This window comes from Tachyglossus aculeatus, chromosome 15, assembly GCF_015852505.1.
Source record: "Tachyglossus aculeatus isolate mTacAcu1 chromosome 15, mTacAcu1.pri, whole genome shotgun sequence".
Taxonomy (NCBI): domain Eukaryota; kingdom Metazoa; phylum Chordata; class Mammalia; order Monotremata; family Tachyglossidae; genus Tachyglossus; species Tachyglossus aculeatus.
In genome coordinates this window covers 26,230,510-26,252,961 of record NC_052080.1, presented here as the reverse complement: position 1 = coordinate 26,252,961, position 22,452 = coordinate 26,230,510, and the positions used below count along the sequence as shown (strand labels likewise).

Below are 22,452 nucleotides of genomic sequence, written 5' to 3'. Positions count from 1 at the left end.
GCACAGAGTTGGTACCCAGTAAAGCACTCGACACATGGTAGGCGCTCAAAACAGTGATCTGGACCTGGTGCGGATCTGGGCACACAGTTGGTACAGTGAACTCAGCAATCAATCAATCAATCAATCGTATTTATTGAGCGCTTACTGTGTGCAGAGCATTGTACTAAGCGCTTGGAAAGTACAAATTGGCAACATATAGAGACAGGCACCCAGTTCAGAAATGGGCATATAATAGGTTCCCAATTGACACCCAAGACATTGCTTTGCACGCATTAGGTCCCCAGCAATAATAATAATAATAATAACAATGGCATTTATTAAGTGCTTACTATGTGCAAAGCACTGTTCTAAGCACTGGGAAGGTTACAAAGTGATCAGGTTGTCCCACAGCGGGGCTCACAGTCTTCATCCCCATTTTCCAGATGAGGTAACTGAGGCCCAGAGAAGTGAAGTGACTTGCCCAAAGTCACACAGCTGACAATTGGCAGAGCCAGGATTTGAACACATGACCTCTGACTCCAAAGCCCGGGCTCTTTCCACTGAGCCACGCTGCTCCTCCAAGTTAATGAGCACTTACTGCATGCACATCATCATCAATCGTATTTATTGAGCGCTTACTATGTGCAGAGCACTGTACTAAGCGCTTTACATCACTGTACTAAGTGCTTGTGAGAGTACAACACGACAATATAACTGAGTTGGTAGACATGTTCCCTGTCTACAGTGATCTTACAGTTTAAAGGTATTTGTTAAACATTTACTACCAAGCTCTTTACTAAGTGCCAGGGTAGCTACACGAAAATCAGGTTGGACACAGTCCCTGTCCCCCATGGGGGTCAACCTCTAGAAGGAGGGAGAACAGCCACTGAATTCCCATTTTACAAATGTAGAAACTGAGGCCCAGAGAATTGGATTTGCCCAAGGTCACAGAGCGGGTAAGTGGCGGAGCCAGAATTAGAACCCAGGTCCTCTGACCCCCGTTCATTCATTCAATCGTATTTTTTGAGGGCTTGCTGCGGGCAGAGCACTGTACTGAGCGCTTGGGAAGTACAAATCGGCAACATATAGAGATGGTCCCTACCAACAAGGACGACTTGACACCTGTCTACATGTTTTGTTTTGCTGTCTGTCTCCCCCTTCTATCAATCCACCGTATTTATTGAGCATTTACTGTGTGCAGAGCACTGTACTAAGCGCTTGGGAAGTACAAGTCGGCAACACATAGAGACAGTCCCTACCCAACAGCGGGCTCACAGTCCAAAAGGGGGGACAGAGAACAAAACCAAACATACTAACAAAATAAAATAAATAGAATAGATATGTACAAGTAAAATAGAGTAATAAATATGTACAAACATATATCCATATATACAGGTGCTGTGGGGAAGGGAAGGAGGTAAGATGGGGGGGGATGGAGAGGGGGACGAGGGGGAGAGGAAGGAAGGGGCTCAGTCTGGGGAGGCCTCCTGGAGGAGGCATCCAGGATTATCAATTATTATAATTATGATATCATTATATGATATATCATTATTATATTATTTATTATATTATATGATATTATATGATCTTATATGATCTGATATTATGTATTATATATTATTATTATTATTATTATATTATGATTATTAATAATGGCTAGCGTCTATAAAATACTCGGGGTTTCTCCAAGCATTTTGCAACCATCAGCTGTCTCTGAGGTTAAAATTTTGTAGGCCGTCAATTAGCTCATAGCAGCTGAGGCAGGTTTTGGTATGTTTTAGACTGCAAGCTCCTTCACTCCTAGTGTACTTTCCCAACAGCCTAGTGCTAGATGGCCTGCCCACAGTAGGCATCTAGTACAGTGCTCAGCACAGAGTAGGTGCCCAGTGCAGGGCTCAGCACGCAGCAGTCCCCTACTACCACTCTAGGCACACAGTAGGCACTCAGTAATAATAATGGCATTTATTAAGCACTTACTATGTGCAAAGCACTATTCTAAGCACTGGGGGGGATACAGGTGATCAGCTTGTCCCACGGGGGGGCTCACAGTCAATCCCCATTTTACAGATGAGGGAACTGAGGCACAGAAAAGTGAAGCGACTTGCCCAAAGTCACACAGCGGACAGTCGGCAGAGCCGGAATTTGAACCCATGACCACCGACTCCAAAGCCCAGGCTCTCTTCCACTGAGCCACGCTGCTTCTCTTATAATGGCATTTGTTAAGCGCTTACTGTGTGCAAAGCACTGTTCTAAGCACTGGAGAGGTTACATGGTGATCAGGTGTCCCAAGGGGGGGCTCACAGTCTTCATCCCCATTTTACAGATGAGGGAACTGAGGCCCAGAGCAGTGAAGTGACTTGCCCAAAGTCACACAGCTGACAAGTGGTGGAGCCGGGATTTGAACCCATGACCTCCAACTCCAAAGCCTGGGCTCTTTCCACTGAGCCACGCAGTCTAGTGGTCAGCATCCAGCAGGCCCCTAGTACAGCGTTAGGCACACAGTTGATGACAATACAGTGCTCAGCACACAGTAAGCATCCAGTACAGCGCTCAACACATGGTAGTTGTCCAGGGTATCAGAGAAGCAGTGTGGCTCAGTGGTAAGAGCCCGGGCTTTGGAGTCAGAGGTCATGGGTCCGAATCCCGACTCAGCCACATGTCTGCTGTGTGACCTTGGGCAAGCCACTTAACTTCTCTGTGCTTCAGTTACCTCATCTGTAAAATGGGGATTAAGACTGTGAGCCCCATGTGGGACAACTTGATCCCATTGTATCCCTCCCCAGCGCTTAGAACAGTGCTTTGCACATAGTAAGCGCTTAACAAATGCCATCATCATCATCATTATTATTATTATTATGTCTGCTGTGTGACCTTGGGCAAGTCACTTAACTTCTCTGAGCTTCAGTTACCTCATCTGTAAAATGGGGATTAAGACTGTGAGCCCCACGTGGGACAACCTGATCACCTTGTATCCCTCCCCAGGGCTTAGAACAGTGGTCTGCATATAGTAAGCGCTTAACAAATGCCATCATCATCATTATTATTATTATGATGATGTCTGCTGTGTGACCTTGGGCAAGTCACTTAACTTCTCTGCGCTTCAGTTACCTCATCTGTAAAATGGGGATTAAGACTGTGAGCCCCATGTGGGACAACTTGATCCCATTGTATCCCCCCAGCGCTTAGAACAGTGCTTTGCACATAGTAAGCGCTTAACAAATGCCATCATCATCATTACTATTATTATTATTATGTCTGCTGTGTGACCTTGGGCAAGTCACTTAACTTCTCTGCGCTTCAGTTACCTCATCTGTAAAATGGGGATTAAGACTGTGAGCCCCACGTGGGACAACCTGATCACCTTGGATCCCTCCCCAGAGCTTAGAACAGTGGTCTGCACATAGTAAGCGCTTAACAAATGCCATCATCATCATTCTTCTTCTTCTTATTATTATATCCAACGTTTCCCAATCATCGGGGAAAAGGTTGACGTTTCTCATCACCTCTTATAAATTGGTTTTGTTGCAGTCGTGAAATGCTTTGTACTGCAGTGTGTCCCTCCTCTTTCCAGAGTTTGGAGGGATTGTCTCCTCTCCCCCTACCCCTCTACGCTGTGAGGAAACCTCTCCTCCGACCAAGACGGCTCCTTTCCTGCCAGCTGTATTGTCCTGCAGGCCTAAATTAAAAGGGTCTGTTTTGGGCACATTCGAGTTCCACAACTGTCCAATCTCAATGCTCTGACCCTCCAGCTGAGCCTCTGATGAGGCTGAGGGGGATGGAAGCTCAGATCGTCACAACCGCGGTCCCTTCGGTGACAGAAACCACGAGGGAGGAGTGATTGGTAGTAATAATAAGGGTAGAATTTATTAAAATAATAAAATTAAAAATAATAACGGCATTTATTAACCGCTTACCATGTGCAAAGCACTGTTCTAAGCGCCGGGGAGGTTACAAGGTGATCAGGTGGTCCCACGGGGGGGCTCACAGTCTTAATCCCCATTTTACAGATGAGGCAACTAAGGCCCAGAGAAGTTAAGTGACTTGCCCAAAGCCACACCGATGACAGTCGGCGGAGCCGGGATTTGAACCCATGACCTCTGACTCCAAAACCCGTGCTCTTTTCCACTGAGCCACGCCGCTTCTTGCGTGCTTCCTTAGGCACCGCACTAAACGCTGGGGTAGATAAAGTAATCGGGTGGGACACAGTCCCTGTCCCACATGGGGATCACAGTCTGAATCCCCATTTTGCAGATGAGGTAACTGAGGAAGAGAGGCGTTAGGTGACTTGCCCAAGATCGCACGGCAGATACGTGGCAGAGGCTGGATTTAGAACCGAGGTCCTTCTGATTCATTCATTCAATCGTATTTATTGAGTGCTTACTGTGTGCCGAGCACTGTACTAAGCGCTTGGGAAGTCCAAGTTGGCGACATATAGAGACGGTTGCTACCCAACAGCGGGCTCACAGTCTAGAAGGGGGAGACAGACGACAAAACAAAATATATTATGTTGCCAACTTGTACTTCCCAAGCGCTTAGTACAGTGCTCGGCACACAGTAAGCGCTCAATAAAAACGATTGATTGATTGATATTAACAAAATAAAATAAATGGAATAGTAAATATGTACAAGTAAAATAAATAGAGTAATAAATGTGTACACTCCCAGACCCGGGCTCTATCCACTAGGCTACGCTTCTTCCCCAACCCAGTCTCTGCTAAACATGGCCAAAGCCTGAAGTTTTCAACTTTCCAACAACTTTCCTTCAGTGAATGGAAGTTCACCTTTCATCCAGGGCCTGGCTTATCCAGGCCCGGGGCAAGGAGAACCTTCTGGGACTCACCCATCCAGGTTCGAATCCCATGGCCCTGCTCCATGGCTTTGGACAAGCCACTTAGGCCTCAGTTTCCTCATCTGCAAAATGGGGATAAGATCCCTGCTCTGCCTCCCTCAGACTGTGAGCCTCGTGCGGGACAAGGGCTATATCTCGACACTAAACCCTGGCACGTGATAAGAACTTAATACCATTAATCGTGAAGATCATAATAGTAATGATCATATCATCACCACCTCAGGTTGGGACGGAGTCGGGGAGGGACCCGGAGGAAAAGGAGGAGGTGAAACTCACGCAGACTCGGTGGCAGGTCTGCTGTAGGGACTAGATTCCAGATATGGCCTTCGTGTACCCTCACTCTCTCCGACCCTCTAGACTGTAAGCTGGTTGTGGGCAGACGACGTGTCTTTTTATTGTTATATTGTACTGTGTGCAAGGCTCAGTAAATACAGTTGACTGTTTCGCCAACCCGAGGTTGGCTGTACGCTGTACATTCAACAAAAGGTACAAGACGAGGGCTGGTCAGTGGTGAAAACGGTCCCTTGAGCCTTTATGCCCCTTCCTTCTTCCCCTTCGATCCCACCACATCAGACTAAATTTTCCAAAGGCTAACTCTTAGATTAACTCGGGCCGGGAGTGATTCCATCCGATGCAGGGGCGGGATGCTGTCTGTAGCGGGATTGGTGTTCCCGGAATACTGAATGCCAAAGGCCAACAGTTATGGATTGGATTGGAGGGGAAGGAGAAGAGGTTCTCACGGATTTGGACATTTGGAGGAAACTCAGGAGAAGCAGCGTGGCCTTGTGGAAAGAGCACGGACGTGGGAGTGAGAGGACCTGAGTTTCTAATCCGGCGCTACCACTTGTCTGTGTGACCTTGGGCAAGTCACTTCACTTCTTTGTGCCTCGTTTACCTCGTCTGTAAAATGGAGATAAAGACTGTGAGCCCCATGTGTGATAGGGACTGTGTCCAATCCGATTACCTTACACCTACCCTAACGTTTAGCATGGTGCCTGGAACATTGCAAGATCTTATCAAATGCCACAAAAAAACAAATAAAAAGCCCCCAACCTATATGGGGCCCTAATTCCCACGCCAGGAACAGGAAGGTGAGCCTGGAAGGCTTGGATTGACAGCAAATGCAGTTTTCTATCCATTCAATGGGGCTCTTGAGTGATTAACTTCAGCCAAGTTTTTGTCGAGATCCTGATACATTGCTGTGGGGTCAAAATGCGGTCCGTGACGTTTCGCCCAGGTGGAGATTTTCAAACACCAATATCCTATCCGTTATTCAGACCACCTGAAATTTATTTTATTCTCCATCTCCCCCTGGGTAGTTTAGTGTAAACTCCCTGAGGGCAGGGATACGGTCCATTAATTCTACTGTACTCCTCCAAGCGCTTGGTCCGCTGCTCTGCCCACAGAAGAGTGTAAGCTTCCGGAGGGCAGGGATCATGTCACCTCACCCTACTGGACTCTCCCAAGCAGCCCTAGTACCACGTCTCGCACACAGCAGGCAACTGATTGATCGAGGAGTAGCTCGATCGATACCGATACTATACGACACTGCCCGTCACCGTCCGGCTCAAAGCATCGCGGTGGATTAGTGCTCCCAAAAGAAGTCATCTAAAACAGGGTCGCATTCACCTCGAGCGGGCAGGCAACACTAATTCCTCGAGATCTGCCATCAGCTTGGCTGGCATTTCTTTACCACCGATTAATTCAGTCAATTTAAGGGAAAAGGGAGCAGGGTTTAGGGGATTAGTCACAACAGGCCATTAATCTCGGGATTCTCGGTCTTAATCCACCATGACCAACATGATTAAAAAAAATAATAATTTGAGTCCCATGATCTTAGAAGCTGCAGAGGAGGATCCTAAAGGGCTTGGGGTTCAATTGGGTCTCAGTTGCATCTTTTATAGCATCAGCATTGACAAACGTTCTTGTCTCCCCCCCCAACCTTTTTTTTTCTTCCATAATAGCTTTCTGAATCTCTGGTTTGCCCTACCTCTTCCAGAAGGCCAGGTTACAGTCTTAACGTAAAGAAGGTACATGAGTAAACAATCATCATAATGGTTGTTTATCATTGTGGTGTTATTAGGCAGATATTGTGAGTCAAACACTGGATTGAGCAGTGGGGTAGAGACAAGTTTCTCCGATGAGACTCAGCCCCTAGCCCACAAGGCACTCACAGCAAAGAGGGAGGGAGAGGTGGCATCTTATCAATCAATCAATCAATCGTATTTATTGAGCGCTTACTGTGTGCAGAGCACTGTACTAAGCACTTGGGAAGTACAAGTTGGCAACATATAGAGACAGTCCCTACCCAACAGTGGGCTCACAGTCTAAAAGGGGGAGACAGAGAACAAAACCAAACATACTAACAAAATAAAATAAATAAAATAAATTATCCCCACTTGACACGTGAGGAACTTGAATCCCAGAGAGATTACGTGACTTGCCCAAGGTCACTCATCTGGCCAGTGGCAGATGTGGATCTAGAACCCAGCTCTTGTGACTCCCTAACTCTTTTCACTAGGCTATACCTACCCCGACATACGCAAGCTCTCTAGCTTCTTCAACTTCCAATGTTAGCCTCATTTCCCTCTAGAATTCTCCAACGATCATCACTCTTTCTCCAGCTATGCAACAGAAAACGTAACTCCATCTTTTCAGGAAAGACAAATACCCACTGAAGGAAGCTGGCATCACCGATAAACGGATATCAAAGAGCAAAATGCAAATAAAACCGCACCCGCGTCATTGACATCAAACAAAATAATCCCGAAATGCCCGTCTCCCATTAGTGAACTGGATCAAAATATTATTTTTCTCTAGCCAACATCCCTTGTCCTAGATAAGACCAAATTTCAGGAACGTGAGCTTTTATAAACACATAAATTCATCTAGTTTTACGCACAAACTTCCTAAAACAGACCTAGTTCTAAGAACATGTCAATCAATCAATCAATTGTATTTATTGAGCGCTTACTGTGTGCAGAGCACTGTACTAAGCGCTTGGGAAGTACAAGTGTCCTCACATACAGCACATGGAAGGTTCTTCCACAAGACTACTAGTACAGTTCTGCTGCAAGCCAGGTGGAGAATGAAAACACACATACACACACTCTCACACACTCTGGCTTAGTGGACAGAGCCCGGGCTTGGAAGTCAGAAGGTCATGGGTTCTATTCCTGCCTCCACCACTTGTCTGCTGTGTGACCTTGGGCAAGTCACTTCACTAAATGGCAAATACCATTATTATGACTTCACTTCTCTGTGCCTCAGTTCCCTCATCTGTAAAATGGGGGTTGAGACTGTGAGCCCCACGTGTGTCCAACCCAATTTGCTTGTATCCACCCCAGTGCTTAGAACAGTGCCCGGAATATAGTAAGTGCTTAACAAAAGCCCTAATTACTATTACTATTTCACAAACATACATACACATGCACACATTCAAAGTCGGGTGAGGGAGAGGGGCAGTGAGATGGAGACTTCTGCCCTGAATATAAACGGCTCCATTCAGCTTGAACAACTGCCATTCCCAAGTGATCCCGGGAAATTTAATTTTCTTACTTCCCTCGAGCCGCTTCTCCTCAGCTTCACCTCCATTGGCCATCTGAGCTCCTGGGACCATCAGGCCCTACCATCGCTGCAGGTAGGTCTGTGGATTCTCAACTTGGGCAAGTGCCCTGAGATCCCTGGCTAGTGTTCCTGGGTCACGGCCGAGAAGTGAAGTGGCTTATTAATCGGAAGCCCTGCCCAGCCAATGTGAAAATCAGGGGGCAGGCGTGGGGGTGTCGGCTCCTGCCAACATCCCTAGCCACTGGGCATAGAGAATTGGGTAAAAAATACAGATCCACAAGACCAAAAGAGTACCACTTCGATTTCAAACAAATTTCATTTGTAGGCAGCAACCTCGGTGACGGACAATTCGTCTGCTCTGCCTGATGGTATTAAAATGCAAATGCAATCAATCCCAAACAGCAAACACAAGATCTGAACTCCCCACGAAAGCCCTAATCTGGCTCATAAATAGCCATCCATGTTTCGGGATGAAGGCACTTCATGTTTCCACGGGCGCTTACGTACTTATTTATACCAATTCTCAATAACTCTGTCTGTGTGCATGTGCCATTGAATGTTCAATTATATATTCTGATTCTACCGTTCCTCTTACTTCTTGCTGTTGCTACTATTCCTTCCTAAAGAATGTTTTAAAAGCAACAGGGAAATGACACTGAAAAGCCACAGTTTTTCCTTCTCTTTAAAGAGCCCAAATGATGATGGTGGTGATGGTATCTGTGAAGCGCTTACTAGGTACCAAGCACTGTAGTAGGCGCTGGGAGAGATTCAAGACAGTCAGTTTGGATGCAGTCCCTGTCCCACATGGGGCTGAGAGTCTCAGCGGAGCAGAATGGAGGGTAATCAATTTATCCCAAAGCTACAATTTACCCAGTAGCGGTTCTGCATGTGAATTACAGCTCAGTTGTTGTTGCAGAAGGACTCACAATTATGCACTCTTACATCGGCTCTCTCTTGGTGTTCCCACCACAACCCTGGGAGCTAGGGGTTAGGATCCCCATTTTACAGATGACAAAATGCAGGCACAGAAGTTAAGCAACCTGCCTAAGCTCACACACTGTGCCTTCTCCCTGTCTCTCCCAACTTCCCCCGGCCTGGAACTCTCTGCCCCCTGCAAATGCCCCGGCCCTCAGCTCTCCCCATCTTCGCAGCCCTCCTGCATCCCCACCTCCTCCACGAGGCCTTCCCTGATTCATTTCTCTTCCCTCACGCTCTACCCCTCGGTGGCCACTTCAGCATTTCCACAGACATCTCACACTCCCCATTGCTTAAATGCGAACTTGTGAAGAGATCCCCTTTTCCTTCTATCGGTCCATCATCCAAATCAGTCCATCATTCGGGGGCATTTACTAAGCATTTACTGGGTACAGAGCGCTTGGGAGAGTACAACACAACAGGCTAGGTAGATGGGATCCCTGCCCACAGGAAGCTTACCGACTAGATGGGGAGGCAGGCATTAAAAAAAGACAGATGATAGGTACCAAAGTGCAGAGGGCCTGGGGGTGAATACCTCCTCCTATTTTAAAATTATTTCAGTTGCCTGTCTCCCCTGCTAGACTTTTAACTCCCTGAAGGTAGGGATCATGGCTACAAATTCTACTGTATTCCCTCAAGTGCCCAGTACAGAGGTCAGCACACAGAAGACTGCCAGTCCTTGAGGTCAGGGATTGGGACTACTAAATCTATTGTCCTCGCCCAAGAGTTTTACCACATTGCTCTGCGCACAGTGGACCGTCAGATCCTTGAGAGGAGGGATCGTGTCTGCTAACTCTATATTGCTCTCACAAGCATTCAGTACAGTGCTCTGTATATGTATATGCATGCATATACAAATACAGTATGCATACAACATACAGGATATGTTTCCAACTTGTACTTCCCAAGCGCTTAGTACAGTGCTCTGCACACAGTAAGCGCTCAATAAATATGATTGAGTGCTATGTATACCGTAGACCGTCGGCTTCTTGAGGGCAGGGAGCGTGCCTGCTAACTCCGCTGCACTCTCTCAAGCGCCCATTACAGCACTTTGAACACACTGCCCCCCATCCCTACATCGGTTCCTCCTCCCTCCGTCTGACCCTTGGAGACTAGGCGACGGCTCTGTTTTAATTCATTAATTCCAGCATTTAAGGAAGCATTTCCTGGGTGCCAAGTTTTGGGAGTGACACGGTCAGATGGGAATCAGTTCCTGTCTCACTCGGGGCTGACCAGCTCCATAGCGACCTTATTTCTGAGACAACACCGGGCCCCCAACAAGACGGATGTATCAAGCTCTAAAATGCCCGCGATTCACCCTCAGAGTCACCCACTGAAATTCAATTCCCCCATTCCCATCCCTAGAAACCTCATTCACCCAATGCTGGGTTCCAAGGTCGCCTTCTCCAGGCTGCTCGGTGTGGGGGCAAACCATTCCAGGCACCCAAGATGGGTCAATCCCTGGGTTCACCCGGAGCTCGCAGGGAGGGAACCCGGCTTGCACCGTGACGGGCAGGCAACGGTGGCTGAGCCTGTTTCTTTAAGCGGAGCCCAAATTAAAGTCACAAATCACGGTGCTGAGAGTGGAGGGAGACTGGCCCTCCCCACCCTCTAGTCCTGGCTGTCTGGCAAGAATCTTAGGAGGAATGTGGAGCCTCCCATCTGGCTCCTCCTCTCCCCTCCCTTCTCTTCCTCCTCTTCTCAACCTCTCCATCCTCAGCCAAGCTATTGAAACAGTTACGTGGGTGGAGGAGGGAAAGGAGATGGGGCCCGGAAGGGAGCCGGGCACCAGAAAGGGACTTAATTTCAGCCTCCATCCTGAAATACCCGCGCAGAACTGGGTAGCGACTGTGATCACAGAGCAGACAAGAGAGGGGGCCATTGCACCGTGGATAGCTAAAGCGCAGGCAAATAAGGCAGACAAATAACGTAAAAAACGAAGATGTCATTCCTATCAGAAAAGTACTTTGCTTCTGCTTTCCCTGTAACCCCCGCCTTAGACTGTCGGCTCCTTGAAGGCAGGGATCGAATCTTCTCAGTCTAGTGCTTGGCACACGGTAAGTGCTCGACAAATGACACAATTATTATTGCTCTCCCAAGCACACAGAGCAGTGTTCCTGCACACAGTAGGCGTTCAGTACATACTAAGGACGGATTGATCAGAGGGCCTGACATCTTCGAGTGCGCCAAGAGATGCAGGCCCGAAGCAGGCATTTTAGTTTGTGCCCATCAATCTCAAGTTCCCATTCAGCCTTTCATTCCTCATCAGTGATGATGACTCAGTCAACGGGCCTGACAGTGAGTTCGCGGCACTTTCCCAGACCTCAGAGGAGAATGTCTTCTTGGCTGTCCTTTAAAAATTCAGTTCCTAATATTCCAGCCCTAATATCCGCAGGGACAAATATCCCAATAGTGTGTATTTTTCGCCCTATGTTGATCTTCATCTATGTCCTGAACGCATGTATTCTGGATAAATTAAAGAGCTACAAATAACCCCATCCATTAGTATATATATATAAAAGGGGAAGGAGGTAAGGGAGCTAGAGGGAGGAAGTGGGGGGGATCGTGGGGAGGAGATGAAGGAGAAATAGGGGGAGAGGAGACAGGGAGGGAGAGAAAGGGAAAGGGAAGGAGAGGATCAGGGCAAGGGAGAAGGGCTGAGAGAGGAAATGGGGGAGAGCAGAGGGATGAAGGGAGGGGGGAGAGGGAAGAAGAGGGAGAGTGGGGGAAGGAGGGTGAACGCATTGAGCAGACTCCCATTATGATCACCATATCAAATGCCCGGCGCCCTCTGAAAAATGTGGAGCTAGCGGATGGATCCAAGGCCAGACTGACTGCTAACTCTCAGCAGGTCTCAACAGGATTGAGGTGGCAAACCCACCACCAGATGGAGGATTAGGGAAGGTGGGGGCTAAACTGTCAGGGATGCTCTGGGACTCTTGGGATCGGCTGGATCAGGAGAGGCCTGTGGGGGCTCAGCTCTCAACATAGGGTGGGATCTTCCCCCCAGTCCTGCCTCCAGCAGGTGGGGGTCTCCGTCAGACGCCGTTAGGAAGTCTCTCACAGACCGGAGCTAACTGCAGAGTGTGCAGGAGGCCTACCAGGAATACGATCCTTGGGCCAAGCACGTCTGCAGTGGAAAACTCCTCAAATCCCCCAACAGACTACGACGACCTAAATAGTTGTAAATCCCTCCACAGGGGCTGAAGGAGGAGATTAAAGCTGGGGGGAGAAATGTGGGTGGGCAGAGCCTAGCTGGACTGGGGCCTTAAAGAGGGAGGAGGAGGGAGGAGGAAGAAATGAGGGAGGAGGGGAAAGGGAGGACTTTTCTGTCTGTCCACCTGTCGGGGAAGCCACCACTTCTCCTATCCTGGGGGGCGGGACGTGGCACGGGAGGGGTGAGGCCCAAGAGAAGGAGGGGGGAATCCCTAACTGCATAGGTGGATCTCAGAGATGGGTAGCATACATAGCCAGAGGTTGTATATGTGTGTATGTGTATGTGCGTTTGTGTATTTGTGTGTGTGTGTGTGTGCGGCAGCGGGGGAGGAGGGAGGGAGAAGGAGGAGGAGGGATGAGGGTTGGAAGGAGGAGAGATGGGAAGATAGCAGGAGGTGGGAACGGGGAGGGGGTGGGAAGACAGGTGGGATGGGAGGATGGCATAGGAGGGGAATGAGAGGTGGGAAGACAGGGGTGGAATGGGAGAACGGAAGGGGTGGGAGGATGGCAGAGGAGGGGAATGAGGGTGGAACGACAGAGATGGGAGGGAAGACAGGTGGGATGGGAGGATGGAGGGGTGGGAGGGTGGCAGAGGAGGGGGATGAGGTGGGAAAATGGGTGGGAAGGGAGGACGGAGGGGGTGGAAGGATGGCAGAGGAGGGGAATGAGGGTGGGAAGACAGGTGGGATGGGAGGATGGAGGGGGTGGGAGGATGGCAGAGGAGGGAGATGAGTGTGGGAAGACAGCGGAGGGAGGAAAAATGGGTGGGAAGGGAGGATGGAGGGGGTAGAAGGATGGTGGAGGAGGAGAATGAGGGTGGGAAGACAGATGGGAAGGAGGGCAGGTGGGATGGGAGGACGGAATGGGAGGGGGATGAGGGGTGGGAAGACGGAGATGGGAGGATGGTGTAGGAGGGGAATGAGGGGTGGGAAGACAGAGATGAGTTGGGAGGAGGGAGGGGGTGGGAGGATGGCAGAGGAGGGAAATGAGAGAGGGAAGACAGAAGTGGGAGGGAAGATGGGTGGGATGGGAGGAGGAAGGGGGTGGGAGGATGGCAGAGGAGGGGAATGAGGGTGGGAAGACAGAGGTGGGAGGGAAGACGGGTGGGATGGGAGGAGGGAGGGAGTAGGCTGGCCGCTGGAAACCGGGGTCTTCAAGGAGAAATGGAACCGCGCTTCCCCGCAGCCCCTGATCCAGGCCCCCCGCATATCCCGCCCCCTCCTCCGCAGGCCCCCAAACTCCCTGCGGGCCGGGGGGGGGGGGGGGGGGCGAAGAGGGGGGCGGGCACTGCGCCCAGCCCCGACCACCCACACGCACCCAGTTTGGGAAGTTTGGGGAAATAGGGGAAGTGTGTGTGTGTGTGTGTGTGGGGGGTCAGACCCCGTTGGCGGAGCGCTCCTCCCAGGAGATTCCCCCGCAGCCCGAGCCTCGGAAGGCCCAGAGGGACCCCGGGGTCGGGGGGGATGGGGGATGGGGGAAGCCCACCCCCCGCCCCTCCCCCGCGCCGGCCGCCTACCTGATGTGCAGACGATGAGATTGGCTTGAAGAAGAAGGAGGACATCCCAAACAATTTCCATCCTCCGATTCTCATTCCAAGAGCATCACCCGACGGGAAGAAGGAAAAAAAAAAAAAAAGCGAGGCGGGGGAGGAGGAGGGAAGGAGGGAGGGAGGGAAGGGGAGGAGGAGGGAGAGTGGGGCCCCGCACGGGCCAGCCGCCCCCCGCCCCCCTGGGCGCGCTCAGAGGGGCGGCCGCACGTGGCGGGGCGCGGCGCGGCGCTCCTCCTCCTCGACGGCTGCCGGCTGCGACGCCCCCTCCGCCTCCTCCTCCGGGCGGGCGGCCGGGCTGCCGGGCTGCCTCAGCCTCCCCTCGGGCTCCGGGCCGGGGCTGCGGGGCTGGGCAGCGGTTGGGGGCCGCCTTCCCCCGGCATGGCCCCGCCCCGCCCTGCCCGGGAAGGGGCCCCGACGGCGGGCATAGACGGCCTCCCGGCCCGCTGCTGCTGCCGCCGCCGCCGCCCGCTCAGCCCGCGCCGCCCCGGCCGGACCGGCTCCCCTGCGCGGCCGGGCCCCGGGATCCGCCTGGCCCGCCCACCGGCCGACGGGCGGGCGGACGGACGGACGGACAGAGAGGGAGAGAGAGAGAGGGGGGGGGGGGACGGACAGGCACACACACAGGTGGACGGACAGAGAGAGAGAGAGATGGACGGACAGGCACACACAGAGATCACAGAGATGGACGGACGGACGGACACACAGACACACACACAGATGGACGGACAGAGAGAGAGAGAGAGAGAGAGAGAGAGAGAGAGAGAGAGATGGACGGACAGGCACACACAGAGATCACAGAGATGGACGGACGGACACACACACAGACAGATGGACGGACACACACACACACACAGAGATCACAGAGATGGACGGACACACACACACACGGAAGTGGACGGACGGACACACACAGAGACGGACAGACACACACACACAGGTGGACGGACAGAGAGAGAGAGAGAGATGGACGGACAGGCGCACACAGAGATCACAGAGATGGACGGACGGACACACACACAGACAGAGATGGACGGACAGACACACACACACGCAGAGATGGACGGACAGACACACACAGAGACGGACAGACACACACACACACACAGGTGGACGGACAGAGAGAGAGAGATGGACGGACAGGCGCACACAGAGATCACAGAGATGGACGGACGGACACACACACACACACAGAGACAGAGATGGACGGACAGACACACGCAGAGATCACAGAGATGGACGGACACACACACACACACACGCAGAGATGGACGGACAGACACACACAGAGACGGACAGACACACACACACACACAGGTGGACGGACAGAGAGAGAGATGGACGGACAGGCGCACACAGAGATCACAGAGATGGACGGACGGACACACACACACAGAGACAGAGATGGACGGACAGGCACACGCAGAGATCACAGAGATGGACGGACGGACACACACACACACAGAGACAGAGATGGACGGACAGACACACGCAGAGATCACAGAGATGGACGGACACACACACACACACAGAAATGGACGGACAGACACACACACAGAGATGGACACACACACAGATGGACGGACACACATACACGGAGATGATGGACAGAGATGAATGGACAGACACACACACACACACAGATGAACGGACAGACACCCACAGAGATGGACGGACAGACACACACACGGAGATGGACAGACACACAGAGATGGACGGACAGACACACAGACAGAGATGAACGGACACACAGACACACACATACAGCCAGGGATGAACGGACAGACACACACACAGACAGAGGTGGACAGACACACACACAGACAGAGGTGGACAGAGATGGGCAGGGATGGACGGACACACACACACAGACAGAGGTGGACAGACCCACACAGACACAGATGGGCAGGGATGGACGGACAGACCCACAAACAGGCAGAGATGGACACACACACACACACAGAGAAAGCACAGGTCACCACCAAGGCCCACTCGGACCCCACCTCTCAGAAGAGGCAGAGCCCCCCCACCTCCCCACTCCCCAACCCCGTCCTCTCCCCCACCTCCTGGGACTCCCAAATTTTGGATGGCAATCCTGTTGCCCGGTTGTACTTTCCCAGCGCTTGGCGCAGTGCTCTGCGCGCACTAAGCGCTCAGGCAACCCGAAGGAATGAAATCCGGTCCCATCCCAGAGGACGAGGCGCGTTTGTGCGCGCTAAAAGGGGGTGTGGGAGGGAAAAGCAGGAAACTTGCCCCCCTCCAGGCATGGGCCCGCATGCATTTTTTGGCGCACACACACCTCTATCTTTATTTATTTATTGGGTTATTTATTCCCTCCCGGCTCCGCAGCTGCCCGCAATGCAACTGCAGGGGTCGTTCTTGCCCCGCTCCAGAATCCCACCGCCCTCTTTTCCCGTTTCCAGGCCTTTCCCAGAGCGCGGGGGGCACGGAGGGGGACCCTGGGTGGGGGAGAGGGGGTCCAGGGGGAAGGGGCGGCCTTGCAGAGGAGGGCCCGGCTCCCCAGCCTCGAGGGAATCCGAATTTCATCATCCCGACGGGGATTCGGGAATCATCCTAGGGGTGATGGAGAAGTCCTCGTCCCACCGGCAGCCACGGGACGGTCCTCAAACGGTCCGTTAACCCGGCCGGGCCTTGGCTCTGCCCCTTTGGGGGGCTGGGTGGTCCAAAGGGGGTCTCTCCATCCCCCCACCATCGAAGACAAGTTCGAGAGGCGCTTAGGTGCATTGCGCCTCTCTCCTAGGCTGTGGCTCTCCCCCCCTTACAGCTGGACCTGGCTTTTCCCATAATTTATTCCCTGCCCTCCCTCCATCCCCCTCACTCTGGGCCAGAACCCCACTTACCCCCAAAGTCTTCCTTTTTCCGGCTCATAAAGCAGGTGAGACTCTAGCCCGCAATCCCCTCCCCTTCCCCCCTCCCCTCGGCGGAGGGGAGAGAGGGAGGGAAGAAAGAAGAAAAAAAAAAAGGGAAAGAAAAATCCAGGAATCCAGGTCAGGATTAAAGCAGCTGCAGTCGGGCTCCGCGCCGCCCCGCTGGAGGGAGGGGCCGGGGGTGCCTGGGATGGAGGGGGTCCTTTGGGGGTCTGATGGATTTTGAGGGTCCCTTTCGGATTTTTCCCGCCCCTCCCCTGTTGTTTTTCGTTTGGCTCTCCCGGATCGGGAGAGTAGCCGCCGGCCAGGAGCCCGGCCTCTTCTTCGGGCCGGCCTTGCACGGGCGCACGCGGAGCGCGTGGGGAGCAGGGCCTCGAGGGAGACGGGGAGGAGGACGGGGAAAGGGGGGAGGAGGAGGAGGAGGGAAGGGGAGAGGGAGGAGGAGGAGAAGGAGGGGAGGAAGAGGAGGAGGGGAGGAGGAGGAGGTGAAGAGGAAGAGGAGGAGGAGGGGAGGAGGAGGAGCGGGAGAAGGATAAGGAGGAGGAGGAGCGGAGGAAGAGGAGGAGGTGAAGAGGAGGAGGAGGGTAGGAAGAAGAGAAGGGAGGGGAGGAGGAGGGGAAGAGGAAGAGGAGGAGGGGAGGAGGTGAAGAGGAGGAGGGTAGGGAGGAGGAGGAGGGGAGGAAGAAGAGAAGGGAGGGGAGGAGGGTGGGAGGGGAGGAAGAGGAGGAGGAGGGGAAGAGGAAGAGGAGGAGGGGAGGAGGAGGAGGAGAAGAGGAGGAGGAGGAGAAGAGGAGGAGGAGGAGGGGGAAAAGGATAAGGAGGAGGAGGAGAGGAGGTAGAGGAGGAGGGGGAGGAGCAGGAGGAGGAGGGGAGGAGGAGGGGGAGGACAAGGAGGGGAAGGAGGAGGAGGGAAGGAGGAGGGGAGGAAGAGGAGGAGGAGGGGAGGAGGAGGAGGGGGAAAAGGATAAGGAGGAGGAGGAGAGGAGGAGGAGAGGAGGTAGAGGAGGAGGAGGGGGAGGAGCAGGAGGAGGAGGGGAGGAGGAGGGGGGAGGATAAGGAGGGGAAGGAGGAGGAGGAGGGAAGGAGGAGGGGAGGAAGAGGAGGAGGAGGGGAGAAGGAGGGGGAGCAGAGGAAGAGGAGGAGAGGAGGAGGAGGGGGAAAAGGATAAGGAGGAGGAGGAGAGGAGGAAGAGGAGGAGGAGAGGAGGTAGAGGAGGAGGAGGGGGAGGAGCAGGAGGAGGAGGGGAGGAGGAGGGGGGAGGATAAGGAGGGGAAGGAGGAGGAGGAGGGAAGGAGGAGGGGAGGAAGAGGAGGAGGAGGGGAGAAGGAGGGGGAGCAGAGGAAGAGGAGGAAGGGAGGAGGAGGAGGAAGAGGGGAGGAGGAGGAGAAGGTGAAGAGGAGGAGGGGGAGGAGAAGGAGGGGGAGGAAGAGGAGGAGGAGGGAAGGAGGAGGGGAGGAAGGGGAGGGGAGGAAGAGGGGGAGGAGGGGAGGAGGAGGAGGAGGAGAGGAAGAGAAGGAGGAGAGGAAGAGGAGGAGGAGGAGGAGGAGGAGGAGGAGGGAAGGTGGAGGAGGGGGAGGAGGAATAAGGACCGGCAGGAGTGGAGGAGAGAAGGGAAGAAGCAGGGGATGCGCATAAAGGGCTTCAAAACGCTTGGGCCAGGGGAGATGCGCTCCAGATCTGCGCCCGCCTTCAGGGTCGGAGGGATTAGGGAAGGACCGTGCCGACAGGAAGGGTCGGGTGCATTGGGGGGAAAGGGGGCAGAGGGGCCTGCGGGGGGGGCCTGCGGGGGGCCCCGCGGGCGGCCCCGCGGGCGCGCTTGGTCCCGAGGCCCCGCTCCCCAGGCCCCGGGGGAGGTGGCGGCGGAGACGGGACGGAGGCCAGGCCCGGGGGGCACAGACCCCTTGGCACGGGCCACCGGGGGGCCGGCAGGGAGGTTGGCCATGCCCTCGATTCCGCCCCAGCTGCAGCGGGGCTCTGCAGAAGTCAGTGGCACAGGGTGGAGCCCACACTCTTGCCACGCTCATGGCACCTCCGGGCACGCACATCCAAGCAAGCACATAATAAGAAGAATTTTGGTATTTGTTAAGCGCTTACTCTGTGCCGAGCACTGTTCTAAGCGCCGGCGGAGATACAAGGTGATCAGGCTGTCCCACATGGGGCCTCCAGTCTTCATCCCCATTTTCCAGACGAGTTAACTGAGGCACAGAGAAGTTAAGTGACTTGCCCAAAGTCACATGGCACCGCCACGCGCCGACACTGCTTCCCCCCAACCCCAGGGGCGTTTTGGCATTTTCAGCTCCTGGGATCCAGGCCCCACTGGAGGACGGTGGGCAAATAAGAATGATGGCATTTATGAAGCGCTTACTCTGTGCAAAGCACTGTTCTAAGCGCTGGGGAAGTTACAAGGTGGTCAGGTTGTCCCCCGGGGGGCTCACAGTCTTAATCCCCATTTTACAGATGAGGTAACTGAGGCACAGAGAAGTGAAGTGACTTGCCCAAAGTCACACGGCTGACAAGTGGCAGAGCCAGGATTAGAACCCACGGCCTCTGACTCCCAAGCCCGGGCTCTTTCCACTAAGCCACGCGGACAGTCACTCTTTATTGCTTTATTGTTCTTTCCCAAGCGCTTAATATAGTGCTCTGCACACAATGAGTGCTTAATTACTACTAATGAATTGAATTCATTCAATTCACGATTGAATGAATGAATGAATGAATGCAGAGAAGCGGCGTGGCTTAGTGGAAAGAGCCTGGGCTTGGGAGCCAGAGGACGTGGGTTCTAATCCCGGCTCCACCACTTGTCTGCTGTGTGACCCTGGGCAAGCCACTTTACTTCTCTGTGCCTCAGTTGCCTCATCTGTACAATGGGGTTTAAGACTGCGAGCCCCACATGGGACAACCGGATTACCTTGTATCTACCTCAGCGCTTAGAACAGTGCTTGGCACATACTAAGCGCTTAGCAAATGCCATTATTATTATCACTACTATCATCATTTTTAATAATCTTATAATTAATGATTCATATTAATAATCAATGATTAAGATTAATAATTAATCTTATTATTAATAATAATAAGAGTCAGACCTGCTTACTCAGAGACAGCAGAGAGCCAAGACAGAAGTCCAGTCGGGAAACACAACCTCCCTAGTGGGTCTGTTGGCTTGGCGGGGCCGGGGGGCGGGGTGTTTGGAAATAACAATATGTTGTGCACACACAAACGTATACACACACACACACACAGGCGTGTGCCAGCACTTACTCTGTGCCAAGCGCCAGGCTAGATACAAGATAATAGTATCAGATATAGTCCCCCGTCCCACACGGGAGTCACAATACACGAGAGGAGAGGGGGAATCTTATCCCCATTTTACAGGTGAAGAAACCGAGGTGCACAGTGAGAGGTTAAAAGGTCTGCGCACAGCAGACCAAATCGGACTTGGAACCCGGGTCTCCTGACGTCCGGCTCCGTGCTCTAGCCATTAGGACACACTGCTTTCCTGCCTTAAGAGGGGGGAAGCTTTTCCTAACCAGAAAGAAGTCCGGGTCGAGATGTGAATCAGAAACGGGGCCTAGGCATTGTCCTGCGTGGCGGCGAGGGGGGTGGCGGGCTGGACTCCACAGGTTTTCGAGGCCCCGGCCAACTTGGAGTCCAAGGGACGGTCAGTTGGGGTATCCGTGGTCCTCCGGGGGTCTCTTCCACACTGCGGAGAGCTACGGACCACCCGCCCTCAGACCCGGGTGGACACCCAGACCCGCCTCCGCCCATCAAAGCCATTCAGTGGGATCTCTCTTTGTCGCGCATGCTGTACTGAGCGTCGGGAGAGTACAATACAGACGGTAGGTGGACATTATCTCGGCCCTCAAGGAGCCTCTTTTTTGGTTTGCTTTTTAAATGGCATTTAAGCGCTTCCATGTGCCAGGATTTGGGCACGTCATCAGGAGGACTAATTCTCTGACATTAACACCAGGAAAAGTCCAAGGAAAAAATGGAAGAGGCAGACTGGCAGCAAAATGGATAGAAACCGTAACAGTGATAACGGAAGAATCGTTGGCTAGGGTACGGATCATGGCAGAAGATGATAGGCCGTTCTGGAGAAAATATATCCATAGAGTCGCCGCAAATGGGAAAAGATGGGAAGACAATAATAATATGCCAGGGACTGTTCTAAGCAAAGGTTGGACACAGTTCATGTCCCACATGGGGCTCACAGTCTTAATCCCCATTTTTCAGATGAGGTTTGACAGAACGCACATTTCCTGGAGGGTTACCCTAAAGCTCCCTTCCTAATCAAGGATATTTGTTATGTGGAATCCAGTGGTTCAAGACAGTAGAAAGTGTTCCTCTAGTTCACTCCTCCATCCCTCCGGCTTCCCTCACCCTTCGTTAAACACTTACTATGTGCCAGGCACTGTACTAAGCACTGGGGTAGACACAAGATGATTGGATTGGCCACAGTCCCTGACCCAGATGGGACTCACGCTCTTAAAACCCATTTTGGAGATGAGGGAACTGAGTAACAGAGAAGTTCAGTGACTTGTCCAAGGTCACCCTGCAGACAAGGAGCAGAGCTGGGATTAGAACACAGTTTCCCTGGTTCCCAAACCCGTGTTCTCCCCACTAGCCAACACTACATCATCATCATCATCATCAATTGTATTTATTGAGCGCTTACTATGTGCAGAGCACTGTACTAAGTGCTTGGGAAGTACAAATTGGCAACATATAGAGACAGTCCCTACCCAACAGTGGGCTCACAGTCTAAAAGGGGGAGACAGGGAACAAAACCAAACATACTAACAAAACAAAATAAATAGAATAGATATGTACAAATAAAAGAAATAAATAAATAGAGTAATAAATATGTACAAACATATATACAGGTGCTGTGGGGAAGGGAAGGAGGTAAGATGGGGGGGATGGAGAGGGGGACGAGGGGGAGAGGAAGGAAGGGGCTCAGTCTGGGAAGGCCTCCTGGAGTAGGTGAGCTCTCAGCAGGGCCTTGAAGGGAGGACGAGAGCTAGCTTGGCGGATGGGCAGAGGGAGGGCATTCCAGGCCCGGGGGTCGATGGCGGGACAGGCGAGAACGAGGTACGGTGAGGAGATTAGCGGCGGAGGAGCGGAGGGTGCGGGCTGGGCTGGAGAAGGAGAGAAGGGAGGTGAGGTAGGAGGGGGCGAGGGGATGGATGGACAGCCTTGAAGCCCAGGGTGAGGAGTTTCTGCCTGATGAGCAGATTGATTGGTAGCCACTGGAGATTTTTGAGGAGGGGAGTGATATGCCCAGAGCGTTTCTGGACAAAGATAATCCGGGCAGCAGCATGAAGTATGGATTGAAGTGGAGAGAGACACGAGGATGGGAGATCAGAGAGAAGGCTGACGCAGTAGTCCAGACGGGATAGGATGAGAGCTTGAATGAGCAGGGTAGCAGTTGG

General features: G+C 52.7%; 1 protein-coding gene across 1 annotated transcript in view; it reads right to left on the bottom strand.

Annotated features, from left to right (window-relative positions):
* CA10 (carbonic anhydrase 10) overlaps positions 1-14,236 on the bottom strand; it is a 111,947-nt gene extending 97,711 nt beyond the window's left edge. The window contains exon 1 of the mRNA XM_038757515.1: positions 14,103-14,236. Within this exon, the coding sequence (XP_038613443.1) occupies positions 14,103-14,163 (61 nt within the window). The 5' untranslated portion in view covers positions 14,164-14,236. The remainder of the gene's footprint in view (positions 1-14,102) is intronic.
* Between the last annotated feature and the right edge of the window lie 8,216 nt (positions 14,237-22,452).